Here is an 18,121-nt window from a genome sequence, read left to right as displayed (position 1 = left end):
TTGTATTAGTTTTGCCAAATATCAAAATGAATCTGCCACAGGTATACATGTGTTCCCCATCCTGAACCCTCCTCCCTCCTCCCTCCCCATACCATCCCTCTTGGTCGTCCCAGTGCACTAGCCCCAAGCATCCAGTATCGTGCATCAAACCTGGACTGGCAACTTGTTTCATACATGATATTTTACATGTTTCAATGCCATTCTCCCAAATCTTCCCACCCTCTCCCTCTCCCACAGAGTCCATAAGACTGTTCTATACATCAGTGTCTCTCTTGCTGTCTCGTACACAGGGTTGTTGTTACCATCTTTCTAAATTCCATATATATGCGTTAGTATACTGTATTGGTGTTTTTCTTTCTGGCTTACTTCACTCTGTATAATAGGCTCCAGTTTCATCCACCTCATTAGAACTGATTCAAATGTATTCTTTTTAATGGCTGAGTAATACTGCATTGTGTATATGTACCAGAGCTTTCTTATCCATTCATCTGCTGATGGACATCTAGGTTGCTTCCATGTCCTGGCTATTATAAACAGTGCTGCGATGAACATTGGGGTATACCTCAAGAAACAAGAAAAAAGTCAAATAAATAACCTAACCCTACACCTAAAGCAACTAGAAAAGGAAGAAATGAAGAACCCCAGGGTTAGTAGAAGGAAATAAACCTTAAAAATTAGAGCAGAAATAAATGCAAAAGAAACAAAAGAGACCATAGCAAAAATCAACAAAGCCAAAAGCTGGTTTTTGAAAGGATAAATAAAATTGACAAACCATTAGCCAGACTCATCAAGAAACAAAGGGAGAAAAATCAAATCAATAAAATCAGAAATGAAAATGGAGAGATCACAACAGACAACACAGAAATACAAAGGATCATAAGAGACTACTATCAACAATTATATGCCAATAAAATGGACAACGTGGAAGAAATGGACAAATTCTTAGAAAAGTATAACTTTCCAAAACTGGACCAGGAAGAAATAGAAAATCTTAACAGACCCATCACAAGCACGGAAATTGAAACTGTAATCAGAAATCTTCCAGCAAACAAAAGCCCAGGTCCAGATGGCTTCACAGCTGAATTCTACCAAAAATTTAGAGAAGAGCTAACACCTATCCTGCTCAAACTCTTCCAGAAAATTGCAGAGGAAGGTAAACTTCCAAACTCATTCTATGAGGCCACCATCACCCTAATACCAAAACCTGACAAAGATCCCACAAAAAAAGAAAACTACAGGCCAATATCACTGATGAACATAGATGCAAAAATCCTTAACAAAATTCTAGCAATCAGAATCCAACAACACATTAAAAAGATCATACACCATGACCAAGTGGGCTTTATCCCAGGGATGCAAGGATTCTTCAATATCCGCAAATCAATCAATGTAATACACCACATTAACAAATTGAAAAAAAAAATAACCATATGATTATCTCAATAGATGCAGAGAAAGCCTTTGACAAAATTCAACATCCATCTATGATAAAAACTCTCCAGAAAGCAGGAATAGAAGGAACATACCTCAACATAATAAAAGCTATATATGACAAACCCATAGCAAACATTATCCTCAATGGCGAAAAATTGAAAGCATTTCCTCTAAAGTCAGGAACAAGACAAGGGTGCCCACTTTCATCATAACTATTCAACATAGTTTTGGAAGTTTTGGCCACAGCAATCAGAGCAGAAAAAGAAATAAAAGGAATCCAAATTGAAAAAGAAGAAGTAAAACTCTCACTGTTTGCAGATGGCAAGTCTAGTTTTAAATGAAAGTGTTAACTGTTTTCAAGAGTAACTCCACCATTTTACATTCTCACTAGCAGTGTGTGAGTGATCCAGTTTTTCCCCATCGTCCCCAGCACTGGTTGGTGAGTCAGTCCCTCCCTGTACCTCCAGGGGTGTGTGTGTATGTAATTTTAGCTATTCTGATGGGTGTCTAGTGATACTCATTGTGGTTTTAATTTGAATTGCACTAATGGCATCTTTTTTTCTGGGCTTTTTTTTTTTGGCCATCTGTATACTCTCTGGTGAAATGTCTCTTCATGCTCTTGCCCATTTTCTAATTGGATTACTTGCTTTCTTATTGTCAAGTTTTGAGTTTATATTCTCCAAATAGGAGTCGTTTATCAGATATGTGGCAAAGTTTGTAGCTTGTCTTTTTTATCCTCTTAACAGGGTCTTTCACACAGTAAAATTTTAAATTTTGATTATGCTTGATAATGTTTATCAACTTTTCCTTATATGGAGCTTGCAATTGGTGTCAAGTCTAAGAACTTTTTGCCTAGTTTTAGATCCTGAAGGTTTTTTTCCTATTTTTTTAAAAAAAAGTTTTTATAAACTTACATTTTCCATTTACGTCTATGATCCACTTTGAGTTAATTTTTGTGCAAGAAATGAGACTTAGGTTGGAATTCATTTATTTGCCTATGGAAGTCCACTTGCTCCAGCACCATTTGTTGAAAAGCAAGTCTTTCCTTCACTGAATTGCTTTTACATCTTTATTGAAAATCACCCGGGCACATTTTGTAGATCTGTATCTGAGTCTCCAGTTCCATTTTTCTGTCTGTCCCTCCACCAGTACTATATACTTTTGATTATTGTAGCTACGTACCTTGAAGTTGAGTAAAATTATTCTTTAACAAAATAGTTTTAACTCTTCTGGTTCCTTTGCCTTTTCATATAAATTTTAGAATAATTTCACCTATATCTACAAAAAGTCTTACTGGAATTTTTATAGGAATTATGTTAAACATTGATATCAATTGGAGAGAACTGATATTTTTCTATATTGAACTTCCAGTCCATGAATATGGCATGTCTCTATATATTTAGATTTTTTTTTGATCAGTGTTTTATAGTTTTCAGCACATAATTCCTATACTTGTTTTGTGAGATTTATGCCTAAGTTTATTTCATTTGTTGAGTAATTATAAATTATGTGTTTTTAATTTCAGCATCCACATATTCACTGCTAGTATATAAAATACAGTTGATTTTTGTATGTTTATCTTGTGTCCTGTGATCTTACTTGTTACTTCTATTTTCCTGTGGATTCCTTGGGATTTTCTATGTAGACAATCATGTCATTAATGAATAGAAAAATTTTATTCATTCCTTTCAGATCTGTATGTCTTTTATTTCTTCCTCTTCTACTGACTAGAACTTTCAGCACTATGTTAATTAGGAGTGGTGAGAGTGGACATCCTTACCTTGTTCTTGATCCTAGGAGGAAGCATTTGCTTATCTACCACTAAGTATAATGTTTGCAATATGATTTTCATAGATAGTTTTTATAAAGTTGAGGAAGTTCCACTCTATATCTGCTTTTCTGGGAGTTTTTATTATGAATGTCTATTAAATTTTGTCAAGGTATTTTTCTATATCAATTGATAAGATTAAATAGACTCTCTTCTTTAGCTAGTTAGTATGGTAGATTGCTATGCTATGCTATGCTAAGTCACTTCAGTCGTGTCCGACTCTGCGTGACCCCATAGACGGCAGCCCACCAGGCTCCCCCGTCCCTGGGATTCTCCAGGCAAGAACACTGGAGTGGGCTGCCATTTCCTTCTCCAATGCATGAAAGTGAAAAGTGAAAGTGAAGTTGCTCAGTCGTGTCCGACTCTTAGCGACCTCATGGATTGCAGCCTACCAGGCTCCTCCCTCCATGGGATTTTCCAGGCAAGAGTACTGGAGTGGGGTGCCATTGCCTTCTCCGTATTGTAGATTACATTGATTGAATTTCAAATATTAAGCCAGGTTTGGGTCTCTGAAATAAACCTCACTTGCTTGTGATGCAGAATTATTTTTATAGATTGGTAAATTCTATTTGGAAATATTTTGTTAAGGATTTCTGAATCTATTTTCTAGTTGTTTTTTTTTTTTTTTCCTACTGTCTCTGTCTGATTTTGGTACTAGGGAAATACTAACTTTATAAAATGAATTGAAAATGTTTGCTCCTATTTTGTGAAAGTGAGTGTGTAGAATTGGTATTATTCTTCTTTAAACATTTGGTAGAATTCTTTAGTGCAACCATCTGGGTAGGGAGATTTATTCTTCTTTTTGAATTTTAAAATTATGAATTCACTGTCTTTAATAGTAGTAGGGATATTCAACTTGCCTGTTGCATAATGGATGAGTTGTGAAAGTTTGTGTTTTTCTATTTACTGGTATATTTTTGCCTAAGTTGTCAAATTTATATGTGTAGAGTTATTCATAGTATTCTTTTATTATCCTTTTGATATCTGCAGGGTCTGTAATCATATCTTTCATTCCTAAGTTGGTAATATTTATGTTCTGTCTTTTTCTGTCTCTCTTGCTAGAACTTTGTTGATTTCACTGATTTTTTCAAGAACTAGCTCCTTGTTTCACTGATTTCTCTAACGATTTTCTGTTTTCAGTTTCATTGATTTTTACTCTTATCCTTATTACCTCCTTCTTCTTGCTTTGCCTTTATTTTCTCTTTTTCTAGGTCCTTGAGTTGAGAGCTTATTGTTTTGAGAATTTCCCTCTTTTTTAATGTATACATTTAAGTGCTATAAATTTCCCTCATAGCATTGTTTTAGATGTGTACCACAGATTTTAACATGCTGTATGTATTTTCATGTTCATTCAGTGCAATTTACTTTTTAAATTTCCCTTGAGATTGTATCCTTAACTTATAGGTAATTCAGAGGCATCTTAATTTCTCAGTGTTTGGAGGTTATCTTTCTATTATCAATATCTAGTTTGATTTCCTTGTGGTCAGAAAACACAGTCTGTATGATTTCACTTCCTTTAAATTTGTTGAGATTTGTTTCTTGGTGTGTGATATGGAATATCTTGGTATATGTTCTGTGTGTGTGTTCAGTTGTGTTCAATTATTTGAGACCCTATGGACATACCCACCAGGTTCATCTATCCATGGGATTTCCCAGACAAGAATACTAGAGTGTGTTACCATTTTCCTTCTTCAGGGAATCTTCCCAACCAAGGGATTGAACCTGTATCTCTTGCGTCTCTTGCATTGGCAGGCAGGTTCTTTACCAGCTGAGCTGGGGTAAAGCCCCAGTATGTTCTGCAGGCGCTCGAAAAGAATGCATATTCTGCTGTTGTTGGTTGGGTGATCCATAAATGTGATTTAGATCCTGTTGGTTGTTGGTGGTAAGTTTTTTCATATCCTTGCTGACTTTCTTTCTAAAGATGCTCTGGTCATTTTAAAATATCAACTTGCTGATACTACTCCTATTACAAATGAATTGATTTTATTAACTGCTTATTATATGCCAAGCACTCTTGTCTCTTATAAACATTGTATAATTGAATCCTCCCAATAACCGAGTGTGTCACATATTATGATTATGATTATGACTTGCCCACCAAGATCACACAGCTAGTAAATGGCAGAGCTGGCATTTCAACCCAGGGCTGTCTGACTACTACATGTGTTTACGTAACCTCTGTGCCATCTGCTGTTCTAGCAGGAACTTAAAAGGCTTGATGAGCTTTCTTCCAGTTCATGTTGAAGTAAGGATGCAAACATTACAGTGATGGCTACGGGAAAGTCCCACCGGGTACGGCTGGCAGCCTCTAAGGTGCCAGGTGGCCCCCAGTGATTCTCACTTCTTGGCACTTGTGCTCTTGTCTAATGCCCTCCCCTTGAATCCAGTCTGGACCTAGTGATGTATTCCAATGGACAGAATATGAAAAAGTGATAGGATATCACTTCTGAAATTAGGTTAAAAGAAACTGTGGCTTCCATCTTGGGCTGCTCGCTCTTTCTCCGCCTCATCTTTTCTGAGGGTAGCCACGTGCTGGGTTGTGAGCTGTCCTGTGGTGATGCCCATGTGATGGGGAACTAATATCTCTGGCTCACAGCCAGTGAAAATGGAAGCTGCCGACAGTCACGCGACTGAGCTCTCAGATACAGATTCCCCACACAAGCCTGAGATGGCCCAATCTCCAGCTGACACCTTGACTTACCTGAGGCACTTGGCTAAGCTGCACCTGGATTGTGACCCACAGAAACTAGAAAGTAATCAATGTTTGCTGTTTTAAGCTGCTGAATTTGGGGAAAAGCACCAAAAAAGAGAGAGCAAAAATTCAGTTTAGTTCAGTCACTCAGTCATGTCTGACTCTTTGCAACCCCATGGAGTGCAGCATGCCAGTCTTCCCTGCCCATTACCAACTCTAGAAGCTTACTCAAACTCATGTCCATCGAGTTGGTGATGCCATCCAACCATCTCATCCTTTGTCGTCCCCTTCACCTCCTGCCTTCAATCTTTCACAGCATCAGGGTCTTTTCAAAAGAGTCAGTTCTTTGCATCAGGTGGCCCAAGTACTGGAGCTTCAGCTTCAGAATCAGTCCTTCCAATGAATATTCAGGACTGATTTCCTTTAGGATGGACTGGTTTGATTTCTTTGAAGTCCAAGGGACTCTCAAGAGTCTTCTCCGACACCACAGTTCAAAAGCATCAACTCTTTGGGACTCAATTTAGCTTGGGTTCTAGGGCTGTCATGTATGGCTATACATATTGCACACTGCAAAGTCCAGGTAGTACCATTCATATCCTTAGGAGATGAATTGCAAGTCATCTCCCAGATATTTCTCATTATCATAACCACTGAATTCTCATTATCCCCATTTATTCACAGATAACTAAAGTATTATTAAGTGCCAGATGGTGTTCTAGGTGCTAGGGATTTGGCAATGAATAAGATAGGCTCTGCCCTCGGCACTGGTATAAGAAGAGAGACAATTACCACATGGACAAATTAAGTTTAGATGCTATAAAAAGGCTGCACATGTGAGGGTGAGACTAAATGTTTGGAAGATATATTTTATGTTTTATAATAACACACAGGACCATGCACGCATGTGTGCTAAATCGCTCCAGTTGTGTTTGACTCTGTGCTACCCTATGGGCTGTAGCCCACCAGGCTCCTTTGTCCATGGGATTCTCCAGGCAAGAATACTGGAGTGGGTTGCTGTGCCCTTCTTCAGGGGATCTTCCTGACCCAGGGATCCAATCCATGTCTCTTACGTCTCTTGCATTGGCAGCTGGGTTCTTTACCACTAGCACCACCTGGGAAGGACCATAGTCTATAAACAATAGATGTTCTGTTCTTTTTTTTTTTAATATAAAACAAAATCATATTTAATGAGAGGAAAGTTAATTAAAGCTCTGTCAAAATATCATATTTTCACCTGACAAATGCCAAAATATAACAAGTTTGATAATACACTAAATATAAAGAGTAAAGAAAGAGGTGCTCTTACATATTGCTGTGAGTATGCTATATCCAATCTCAAGGCAATTTTAGAATACTCCTTAAAATAAAAATAAAAATCACATGCCCTTTGACCTAACAAGTACACGTGTAGGAATTTATCTTATGTATACATATTCAAAAGCAGAGACATTACTTTGCCAACAAAGGTCTGTCTAGTCAAGGCTATGGTTTTTCCAGTAGTCATGTATGGATGCAAGAGTTGAACTGTGAAGAAAGCTGAGCGCCGAAGAATTGATGCTTTTGAACTGTGGTGTTGGAGAAGACTCTTGAGAGTCCCTTGGACTGCAAGGAGATCCAACCAGTCCATTCTAAAGGAGATCAGGCCTGGTTGTTCTTTGGAAGGAATGATGCTAAAGCTGAAACTCCAGTACTTTGGCCACCTCATGCGAAGAGTTGACTCATTGGAAAAGACTCTGATGCTGGGAGGGATTGGCGGCAGGAGGAGAAGGGGACGACAGAGGATGAGATGGCTGGATGGCATCACTGACTTGATGGACGCGAGTTTGAGTGAACTCTGAGAGTTGGTGATGGATAGGGAGGCCTGGCGTGCTGTGATTCATGGGGTCACAAAGAGTCAGACATGACTGAGCAACTGAACTGAACTGAACACATGTTTGGGGCTTACTTGGTGGCTCAGACAGTAAGAATCTGCCTGCAATGTGGGAGACCAAGATGTTCTGTTCTTAACCATTTATTCCCTTTTCATTTTTGAAACTTAAGACAGTAGAAAATGTTATATGTATATAATGGATATTTATACAAGATGCTAGGGTTAACAGTTTGTTAGCTTTTGCATTTGTCCTACTGGATAAAATGGTATTTTAAGAGAATATGAATTGCTGAATACACTGAGTGGGAATACTTTGAAAATTTTATTATTACATTATAAAATGGATACTTGTGTGGGCTTGGTAGTGGTGGAGAAGCAGATTTTACAAATTTAGTACATCACTGACATTTGTAAGGCATATTTTCTAAGACTAGGGGAGTCTTCAAAATCACAAATGCACTAGGTCACTTTCCCATAAAACATAGTGAAATATAACTGAAATATTTCACTATCTTGTATCATTAATGGTTTTCCATAAATAATTTTTAGGGTTATTTTCTGGCTTAGAACCTCCTTTCCTTAGACTTTTTCACTTTTATTACCTGTACTAGTAGTTTGTTTTCTTTTAGGAGTCTTTAAAAAAAAACAAAACACTAAGAAGTCAAACTGAAAAAGAAAACCATGAAAGTCATTACATTCTTGACAATAGAAAGATATCAGAACGTATTAAGATGTTAGCCCATGAAGCTGACCCACTCTTGGGATAAGAACATATTCAATATACTAGCCTCATAGGGCTTATGGCTTAAATGAAGCCTCCAGAAAATGAGAAACCACTATGAGTCACCAACCATTAGTCACTGAAAAGCACTGAAACAGCGAATGTTACATCTACAAATGCTAAAGGTCTTGGGTGTCTAAATCACAGATCCATAGCAGGAGGGCATCTCTTTATTGCTATAGCTTATGTGGGATCATTTTGAAGGAGAACAAAAGTCATGTAGAATATTCCATGCTGAATATCACATGAGAAACTGTTTTGGAACACCATACATTGAATTTTTAGCGTTTTGTCATATATCAGCTCCTATGGTTGGTTCCTAATTTGTCATAAATTCATAAACACTCTGAATCTCAAGTTCTTTCTCTTTAATGAGGGTTGGTAATTCCAGTCTCCAAGGGCAGAGGTGAAGATAAGCCAGGGTTTTGAGAGGCCTTCATAAACATAAAAGCAACCCACAAAATTATGGTGTTATTTTCAGGTATCACTCGCTTCACATTCCCAGTTTTGTTCCTTAAGCAGAATAAAAACACTGGCTAGCTCAAATGGATACTGCATAATGGGTTTAACTTACTTCTTTTACAAACCACTGACAGAAGGCAGGGCCAATCCATTCTCTTGCATGAATGCCACAGTCCATCCAGACAGCTCTTTTGTAAGCTCGTGATCTTCTGCCCAGCTGAAAACAAGAGTATTCATAGTTACCAAAGCAAGCTTTTATTTTTGGATTCACTGACCTGCATAATTTAATATGGTTTCACCATAATACTTCACTAGAGTTGGGTTCATTAGGTAACCCATAAAAAAGACAAAGAGAGTGCCTATCGATTTCAGAAGTCCAGGCTTGTTTATGCAGAAACTGTAAATTTATTGCCTTAATTACAAATCAAAGAAGTGGAAAATACATAAGGAAAAGGCATTTGGTTAAATAGGTGTGCTTCTCCATTTTAGGGCTTCCCAGGTGGTGCCAGTGGTGAAGAACCTGCTTGCCAAAGCAAGAGATGTGAGAGATGCAGGTTCGATCCTTGGGTCGGGAAGATCCCCTGGAGGAGGGAATGGCAATCCATTCCAGTACTTTTGCTTGGAGAATCCCAAGGACAGTGGAGCCTGGAGGTCCCCAGTCCATAGGGTTGCAAAGAGTTGGACATGACTGAAGCGACTTAGCACACACACATTCCATTTTAATATAGTATGTGGCGGTTAAGTAAGAAGCTGAATTTTCCCCTTCCTTTTCCTTGTCCTTGCCCTCTTTTTCTCAACCCCCCTCCCCAGGCAAGGTAACAGAAATATTCCCAAGCAATATCTATTAAAGAAATAGCTATGTCTTGTAGTAAGACAAAGTCAAATTTTATTACAGTACATAAAGGAAACACAAAACAATTTGATTTGTAGAATCAAGCAATAAACTTTTCTTTATAATCTTGTTATATAAATTTCATCTATAACATGGTTTCTTACCCACTAATTAGTAGGTGGCTTTTGACATTGATGGGAGATCTAGTTTTCACTCATTCATTAATTCACTCAACTTATACTAACACTTCAAGAAATCCTTTTAAATATCAGACATGGTGCTTGGCCTTGGAGATTCTGAGAAAAGAAGATGAGGAATTTATATGGTAGTGGAGAGGGCCGAGATACCAGCAATTCATCACTATAATGTGAATATGCAGGAGTTACTTTGGGGACATTGGGTGCTATGTGTCATTTGCCTGTGGAACAAACGAGGGCTTCTCAGAAGAGAAAGACTTTGAGTAGGAGAGTAAGACTTGAAGCTGGCTTGGCAGACAAGTGAAAGAAGACATCTACCTCAAGCTTGGAAGAGAAGCTGAGCACACCATGTTTGAACCACTGCTTCTAAGGTCTGAGGAAAGAAGGGAGATGAAGCTGACACAGAGGCAAGAGACAGATGACATTCCTGGATATGACATACAGATAAGGCTTCATCCTGTATTCTATGGGAGGGGTGTGGGTGTGTGTGTATAGTTAGGTTAGAGGATGAGAGGATGGGGACTCATGAGGAAGTTCAGTCCTGAAGCCATGATTGTAATAGTCCAGGGAGAATAGATCCAGAAACAAGCCTAGGTCAACAGCAGTGAGGAAAAGAGGAGAGGTTGTGATAAATCCAGAAGATAGAAGAAAAAAAAATTTGTCAGTTCTTCATGTTAGATTTGAAGTGGTTAGAATAAGGAAGAGGAATTTGGGGTGGTTCATGTTTCCTGATCTGGAGACTGTGGTGTCATCGTGAGTCTGAGGTGCTTTGGTGAATGTTGAGATGAGGATGCCCAGCTCTAGAGAGCAGAGTCCACTGAACAGGTAAGTCTGGAATGATCACTGAAACCATGTGGTGGATGTGCTTCTGAGACAGTAGGTAGACAGAGAGCACATCTGGGGAGAGAACCCTGGGGTCACCAGCACGTATAGAAAGGACAAGGGAAGAGGATGCTATGAGATGGGAAGTCATGCAGAAGTTCTAGAGTCGTTGTCGGGGCAAAGGTCAGGGAGTCCAGGGTCTGAATGGTTGGTGAGGAAGTAAGAGACAGTGATGTAGGAAAATCTTTTAAGATGTTTGGCTGAGAAGGAATGGAGAGCTACAGGTGAGTAGCTGGAAGAGAATGCAGGCTCAAGGGCTGGGAGTGATGTACACCTTCTGACACATTTGTATAGTTTTGCATGTGTTCATTGTAAGCAGCACCAACCCACAAATAATTTTGAAGGTCATTATTTTTGAAGTTCATCAGTCACTCTGAATAAGTTAGAAATAGTATTCTTTGGAATACTCAAATGGCAAAAATTAAATATGGCTCAAAAACTTAAGGGAAAAAATATTTTTTCTTAAATTACTGGGAAAAAAGTGAAAGTGTTAGTCACTCAATCATGTCTGACACCTTACAACCCCATGGACTGACAGCCCACCGGGTTCCTCTGTCTGTGGGATTATCCAGCCTGGATACTGGGATGAGTTGCCATTCCCTTCTCCAGGGTATCTTCCGCACCCAGGGATCAAACCCGGGTCTCTTGTTTGTAGGCAGATTCTTTACTATCTAAGCCACCAGTCTTAAATTACCAGATGATGTTAAATACGAGACACTATGAAATACCATTTTGCTTCTTTTCCTTATAAGTCAAAGCTGAAAAAGATGAATAGTAAATATTCAGTTGCTAATTTTTATTTTTTTTACCTTTAAAACATAAAGAGATCTTCCCTCATATGATTTTCCAATAGAGAACATGTGAATGAGACCTGAATGTGTTTTATTCAAATGATGCATCCAATTTTGAATCTAAAAGCAAATAAATTAAAAACCATATTAGACTCACACAATTATGGAGCTTTTAATAAACAAAAGGTAACAAAAAGACAATAGGTCTTGGAACTCAAAAAGCATGTATGTAGTATAAAATTTAATGAAAAACCAATTTTGTAGTCTTAATTTTCTTCAGGATACTAAAAATTACACTTTGTTTTCTGCTCTCATATATAGCTGCTTTGTCTTCATATTGTTCCCTTTTTAAAGCATACCTTTCTACTACTATTTGTCATTAACATCTTAATGGCAAAATTTTACAGAAAGTTAATCAATGTATTCTGGATTCTTTTTTAAAAATAAAAATTTATTTCTTTCATCTCCAAGTGTTTAAGAGGAAAAGAAAGAAATAAGCTTCAGAAAAACCATCCCAACTATTCGAAGGTGTTTAAGTCCTATATATTGTAATTTACCACTGAACAGAAGATGCTAAGAAAAAGGCATTATCTTTTGCATTTAAGATTTAGTCTACCCAGCCACACATCTGAGGGCATACCATGAATAATTTCCCCAGTGATAGCAATATGCTGACACTGATCCATTCACACACATTTATCTGGCATCAGGAAAAGGTATATTTGAGGTAGATAAATAAGGTATTTAGAAAGATGGGTAACATTTCTGACTTAAAAGCCCAATAGAGGAGGAAGGAAGTCACAAAAAAAAGTGTCCCACTGTTTCAAGATGTGTAAGAGTCTAAAAAAAATATTTGGAAAGTACTCATATTTTCCTTTTTTTCTATTGCTGTTTAGTCTAATGAGCACATGTACACACATATATTTACATATATGTATGTAAGACTGAGCAACTCAACACACACACATGTATATGTACTTATCTATATTAATATATTTTAAAATTTTGACCTTTTTCTAGTGCATGTTAATAGCACTTTAATGTGTCAGGTTATCTAAATCCTTTCCATTGCTGCTAACTCCAAGCTTCTCCAAAGTATATTAAAAACATAAAATATGTGGACGTAATTTTGAAAGTCATTATCAAGAGAACCAAACATTCTCTTAAGAATATAACAGGATCTCATTACTTCTATGACTGGCATTCCTTTGCTCAATTCAGAATTCAGGGGAAGAATGAAAAAATGTATGTACTCATTCATTTATTCATTCTGTCAACGACCCTCTATTTGGAAGTCTCTGCTTGACACTGGAGATACAATGGTGAACAAGAAAGCAATGGCCAGCCCCCAGGGCCCTTGCAGCTTATTAGGAGAGGAAGGCATTAATCAAGTACTTAGTCATAATTAAAAATTATGTTAGGTATCACATCCATGTACCATGGGTGCAGGTAATACGCTGGGGCTGGGACAGGGAGTTCTGGCCCATCTGGGAGAGTAGAACCAGCTGTCTTCTTGCACAAACTGAGATTTGAAGAATAACTAGTTGTTGCCCAGATGTACAGTAGCAGCAGTGGGATGGGTCCCTATGTTTTCCAGATAAAATAAGTAACAGCAAGCTAACAGGCTCTGAGGAGCCACACATGCCATTTGGCCTTGGGGGACTCAAATTTGCAGAGGGTATGGGGCCAACATCAAAATTCACTCCACTGCTCAGCCAAACCATTGCCCTCAAACTCTGGCTAGCTCTACATTCCATGGATTTCCAGTTAGGGTGTTTATTACTGTTATTACAGTTGGCCCTCCATATCTTTGGATGCTGAATTGGTGGATTCTGAGGGCTGACTGTACCATGCTGTGGTACACGAGGACTTGAGTATCCACAATTCTGGAATCCACAGGGAGTCCTGCACCCAATGTCCTTTGGATACCAAGGGCTGACTATACAGCAGCATTACCACATTCTTCCATTGCACTTCTCCTGGCCATTGTAGGGGTGGGTTGGGTAAAGCACGTGAAATTAAAATTATTTTGCTACTTCTCGTATATACTTCTCAGACAAAATGCTTAATGGAAGAGAACTGAGGTGCCTGGACATTGTAAGAGCTTAAATATTCTTCACATAACTTCTGCCTGTGTCCCTATGCTTCTCCCCAGTCCTGAGACCTGAATGATAAAGAGGCACTTGAAAAAAAGCCACAAAAAGTCCTTTGATTACATACTTCTTCTAAGGAGTGATAAACTTCATAATTATATCCAGAGAGGGATCTTCGACTTCTCCAGGCTGGCAAACTGCTTCCCTTTTCCAGTACTTTCTGAAGATCTTCTATGAGGATCCTGGATTTAAAATGATAGACATGATTACAATTAAATGGAGAAAATATAAAAATGAGTCAAAAGAAAACCAGGACTGACATTTCTAAAAATACCAAATGTGGGGAAGATGTTCTTTTTCAGAAAATAACAATTCTTAGATAAATGGTATAATGAATATTAAATGTAAAATTACAGAACAGATGTTCCCAAGTAATAATGATACTAATAATAACCACCATTGATGGAGTAGCTACAAGAATGGAATGATGGGAACACTTATATTTGCTGGGCACCTACCAGGTGGGAGGCACTGTGCTGTGTATTTTATTGGCTTGGCCAAAAGGTTTGTTCGTGTTTTTCCATAACATCATACAGAAAAACCTGAATGAACCTTTTGGCCATCCCAATACATACATCAACTGAGTTAATAAAACCTACCTCATATGGTTATTTCCACTTTGCAAATGGGGAGACCAAGCCTCAAAAGGGTTAAGAACTTGCCAATAGTCATTCCGCTAGTGATGCAAAGCCAGAATTTGAACTTGGAATGTGAACTCAAAACAGACTCAATCTAGTGCAACATTTTGAGAAATGAAGCAAGACAAGCTCCTTCACTCCCTTGCTGCAGCCTCCTTTTCAGCTGTTTCTATCTGTTTCTGTTTCTGTGCCTTTTGTCACTGAAAGACTTTCCTTATGTCATTACCTAGCACACTTGACCCAGAGCTCAGAAAAGGGAAAGAAGAAGCTGCCAGCTTCAAGAGGAAACAGAAGAAACAACCAGAGTCAGAAAAAGCTACTTTTACTGCCTGACAGCATCAAGGATGCCAAGAGAAGACAAGTTCAGGTAAGCAAAGCGAATGCTCTTGGGAACTGAAGGCTGTGGCCAGGGTCGGGGATTCCAGGGTCACTGAAATGTGTGGAATAGCTCCAGCGGCAGTCATTGATATCCTCGATGAGATGTCCAAGCTAAATATGGCTAGTTCCCCCAGTGCTCGCTCACCTCCACCAGTTAGAGCACCATGAAGTAACAAGGTGCTCATTTATTTACTTAAAGATGTTAAAGAGCCTCTCACTGATTTTCCTGGGCTGGACAGGTAGCTAAAAAAAAAAAGAAAACCAAAAACTTTGCTTTCTTATTTTATATTCCAAAGAACTTGTTGCTTGGTGGTTTCAGGGCTATTAAAGCAACATATAATGGCATCTTTAAATGACTTTCAAAGCTGACCCATGAAAGCCACTTTATTCAAGAAATTCAAGACAATTTTTTGCTCCACAAAAGAAGTAGATTTACTTAGGGTCATGCTGGGTGTAGGACATTCCTTTTGATTTACTCATTTGTTATTTACTGAGGACCCACTGAGGACAAAGCATTTAATCGGGAATTTATCATCAGCTTACTGTCCTTTTGGTTTCAATGTTTGACTTTAGAAACGTCAAAAATCAAGGTAAGGTGGCATGGCACAGAGTTGGTAAACTTGTTTGGTAGCTGTTTGCTGGGGCTCAAAATATGAGTGGAGTTTAAATTGTCAGTCTGAACATGATCTGTATTAGTTCTTTCTTTCCTCCCTCAAGGAAACAAGTTATAGATGAAAGTAGCTTTGTATGGGTAAATAATTTTCCAGTATTGCCAGTGTGGCTGTAAAGATCCAAATGAACATCTTTGTCAATGTCATCTTCTTGTGTTGTGAGCAAATCTGGGGTGGTCAAGAAAAATGCAAGTTTGATTAGAGCTGAGATGGTTATAAACTATCAACAAATTCCAGTTACTGCAGGCAGTCTTCAGCTATGATTCCCTTACCAGTACCATCTATCCATTTCTCCTGGATACTTCTATCTCTTTCAGGAAACTAAGCGGGGGACGTGGGGGGTGGGTAGTAAATAGATTTGTCAAAGCCAGCAAACTACAGAAGAATCTCTGTGAAGTTTAAATTTAAAAACATAAGACACACAAACACACAGAAGTTTTCAAAGGTATAAAGACCTTTACAGAATGTTTACAAAACGAAGCTCTAGTGTACTGTTTTTGTATTATTTCCAGACTTTTTAAACATAAACAAGCACAGATAATTTGTTTCCCCTTAAGGCAAGAGTGGGCTTCCCAGGTGGCTCAGTGGTAAAGAACCTACCCTACCCATGCAGGATATGCAAGAGATGCCAGTTCAATCCCTGGGTCTGGAAGGTCCCCTGGAGAACGAAATGGCAACCCACTCCAGTATTCTTGCCTGGAGAATCCCGTGGACAGAGGACCCTGGTGGGCTACAGTTCATGGGATTGCAAAGATCAGACACGACTGAAGCGACTAAGCAGGCACAAGGTCATTCTTCATATTCATCATCAGAAAATTTCTGAAGTTCTGATGCTGGTCCATCTGTTTGTTTGGCACTGTACCCCTTCAAAAGCTAATATTTTCCCAGGAGTTTCAGTATGAAAAATCATGCTTCTGAATGAATTCTTTATCATTATCAGTCGATAAATGACTTAACATATTGCTAATAATATAATGAAATCCCCATTCAGAGAATAATCAGAATAGTTCTAATTGATAATTGCTCCTATACAAGATTTACTGTAATATTTTCTAACTAGTGTTGTAACCAAAGTAAGAAAATTATGAAGTTTTTCAGTTTGAGGTTGTGGAATCAATCTAGTTGAGTATTAACTTCTTTGATGAATCAACACTTAAGCTCTCAGTCTTGTTTTAAAATTTCCTGGTGCCCTCAATTGAGCTGGTCTTTGGAGCTCTGCTATCTATCCATTCATTTAGGCCAGTGATTCTCAAGATAGGCTGCTTTAAAAATCACCCACGAGCTGTAAAAAAATATGCCGCACTGAGCCTTACTTACACAAGAATCTCTGTGTAAAGGTATCAGGCCTTTATGAAAAGATCACAAGGTGATTTTAATACATAGTTGAGCTCAAATTTAGGCTAACAATCTGGAAACCAGTAATTTAGGCTAATTAATCTGGAAACTGACTGTTCTCAGTCTTCTCAGTTTCCACATTAAATAAAAATGGAAGAAAGCATTAGAATATGACTGGTCCGTGCATCCTCTTTGCTCCTGAGTGTCTGTGCTGGGTGTGGTCAACAGCATCTATTGTAGCTATGGTTCTGGGTATGAATTTGTGAACCCTGCCAAGAGAGGAAGTTAAGAATAGGGCAGAGGCCATCTCTTGCTGGTGTGACCATGTTGAGGTGGCAGAAACATGACTGTTTAGAGGTTGTCAGGTGTCTGGACTCAGAACTCTGGGGTCCAGTCACCAGCTTCTTGACTTGAGAGGCAATTAATGGTCACAAGAGTGGGAGCAGTTGTAGCCTGGGAACAGCTTCCTGACCGCCACGCTGTCACACCAGGTCTGGCCCCATTTTTCTTGTCAAAGTGGCCAACTGGAAACCAGCAGATTGACGAGAGGCCCATGAAATGGGGTCCAAATGGCTTTAAAAAAAAAAAACAAAAAAAAAAACAGCTGTAGTTTCTTAGTTTCCTTATGGCTGATTACTCTTTCTACTCTAATCATGTGTGTGCTCAGTTGTGTCTGATTCTTTGTGACCCCATGGACTGTAGCCCTCCAGGGTCCTCTGTTCATGGAATACTCCAGGCAAGAATACTGGAGTGGATTGCCATTTCCTTCTGCAGGGGATCTTCCTGACCTAGGGATCGAACCCACGTCTCTTGCATCCTTGCATTGGCAGGCAGATTCTTTACCACTGTGCCACCTGGGAAGCCTCAATGTGTAGCATATACTTCCTTAAAAAGTCAATGAACATGCCAAAGTGTACTGTTTCAAGCTTTTTTAATATGATTATATTTTCATTGAGTTGTTTTCCTTTTGAAATAGTCAAAGATTTTTTTTTCTAGATCTATTAAGAACTATATACAAGTAATATTATCACTTAGTACAAAATCACCTTCCCAAAGCTTCTAGGGTGGACAAGGGAGTGAGTGTGTGTCAAACTTTGAAATTCCATTACCATTTTTTTTTAACAGGTATTCAATTTAAAAAATTATTGAAATTTTTTGTGGCAAAAGGAATCATTTC

General features: G+C 38.4%; 1 protein-coding gene across 1 annotated transcript in view; it reads right to left on the bottom strand.

Moving 5' to 3' along the window:
- CPA6 (carboxypeptidase A6) overlaps positions 1-18,121 on the bottom strand; it is a 309,275-nt gene that overhangs the window by 70,908 nt on the left and 220,246 nt on the right. The window contains exons 5-7 of the mRNA XM_025265287.3: positions 13,990-14,104; positions 11,788-11,889; positions 9,180-9,284 (exon numbers count right to left, since the gene is read on the bottom strand). Coding sequence (XP_025121072.3) covers positions 9,180-9,284; positions 11,788-11,889; positions 13,990-14,104 — 322 coding nt within the window. The remainder of the gene's footprint in view (positions 1-9,179; positions 9,285-11,787; positions 11,890-13,989; positions 14,105-18,121) is intronic.

This window comes from Bubalus bubalis, chromosome 15, assembly GCF_019923935.1.
Source record: "Bubalus bubalis isolate 160015118507 breed Murrah chromosome 15, NDDB_SH_1, whole genome shotgun sequence".
NCBI lineage: Eukaryota > Metazoa > Chordata > Mammalia > Artiodactyla > Bovidae > Bubalus > Bubalus bubalis.
The sequence above is the reverse complement of the archived record's forward strand: the minus strand, read 5'-3'. Positions and strand labels throughout refer to the sequence as shown.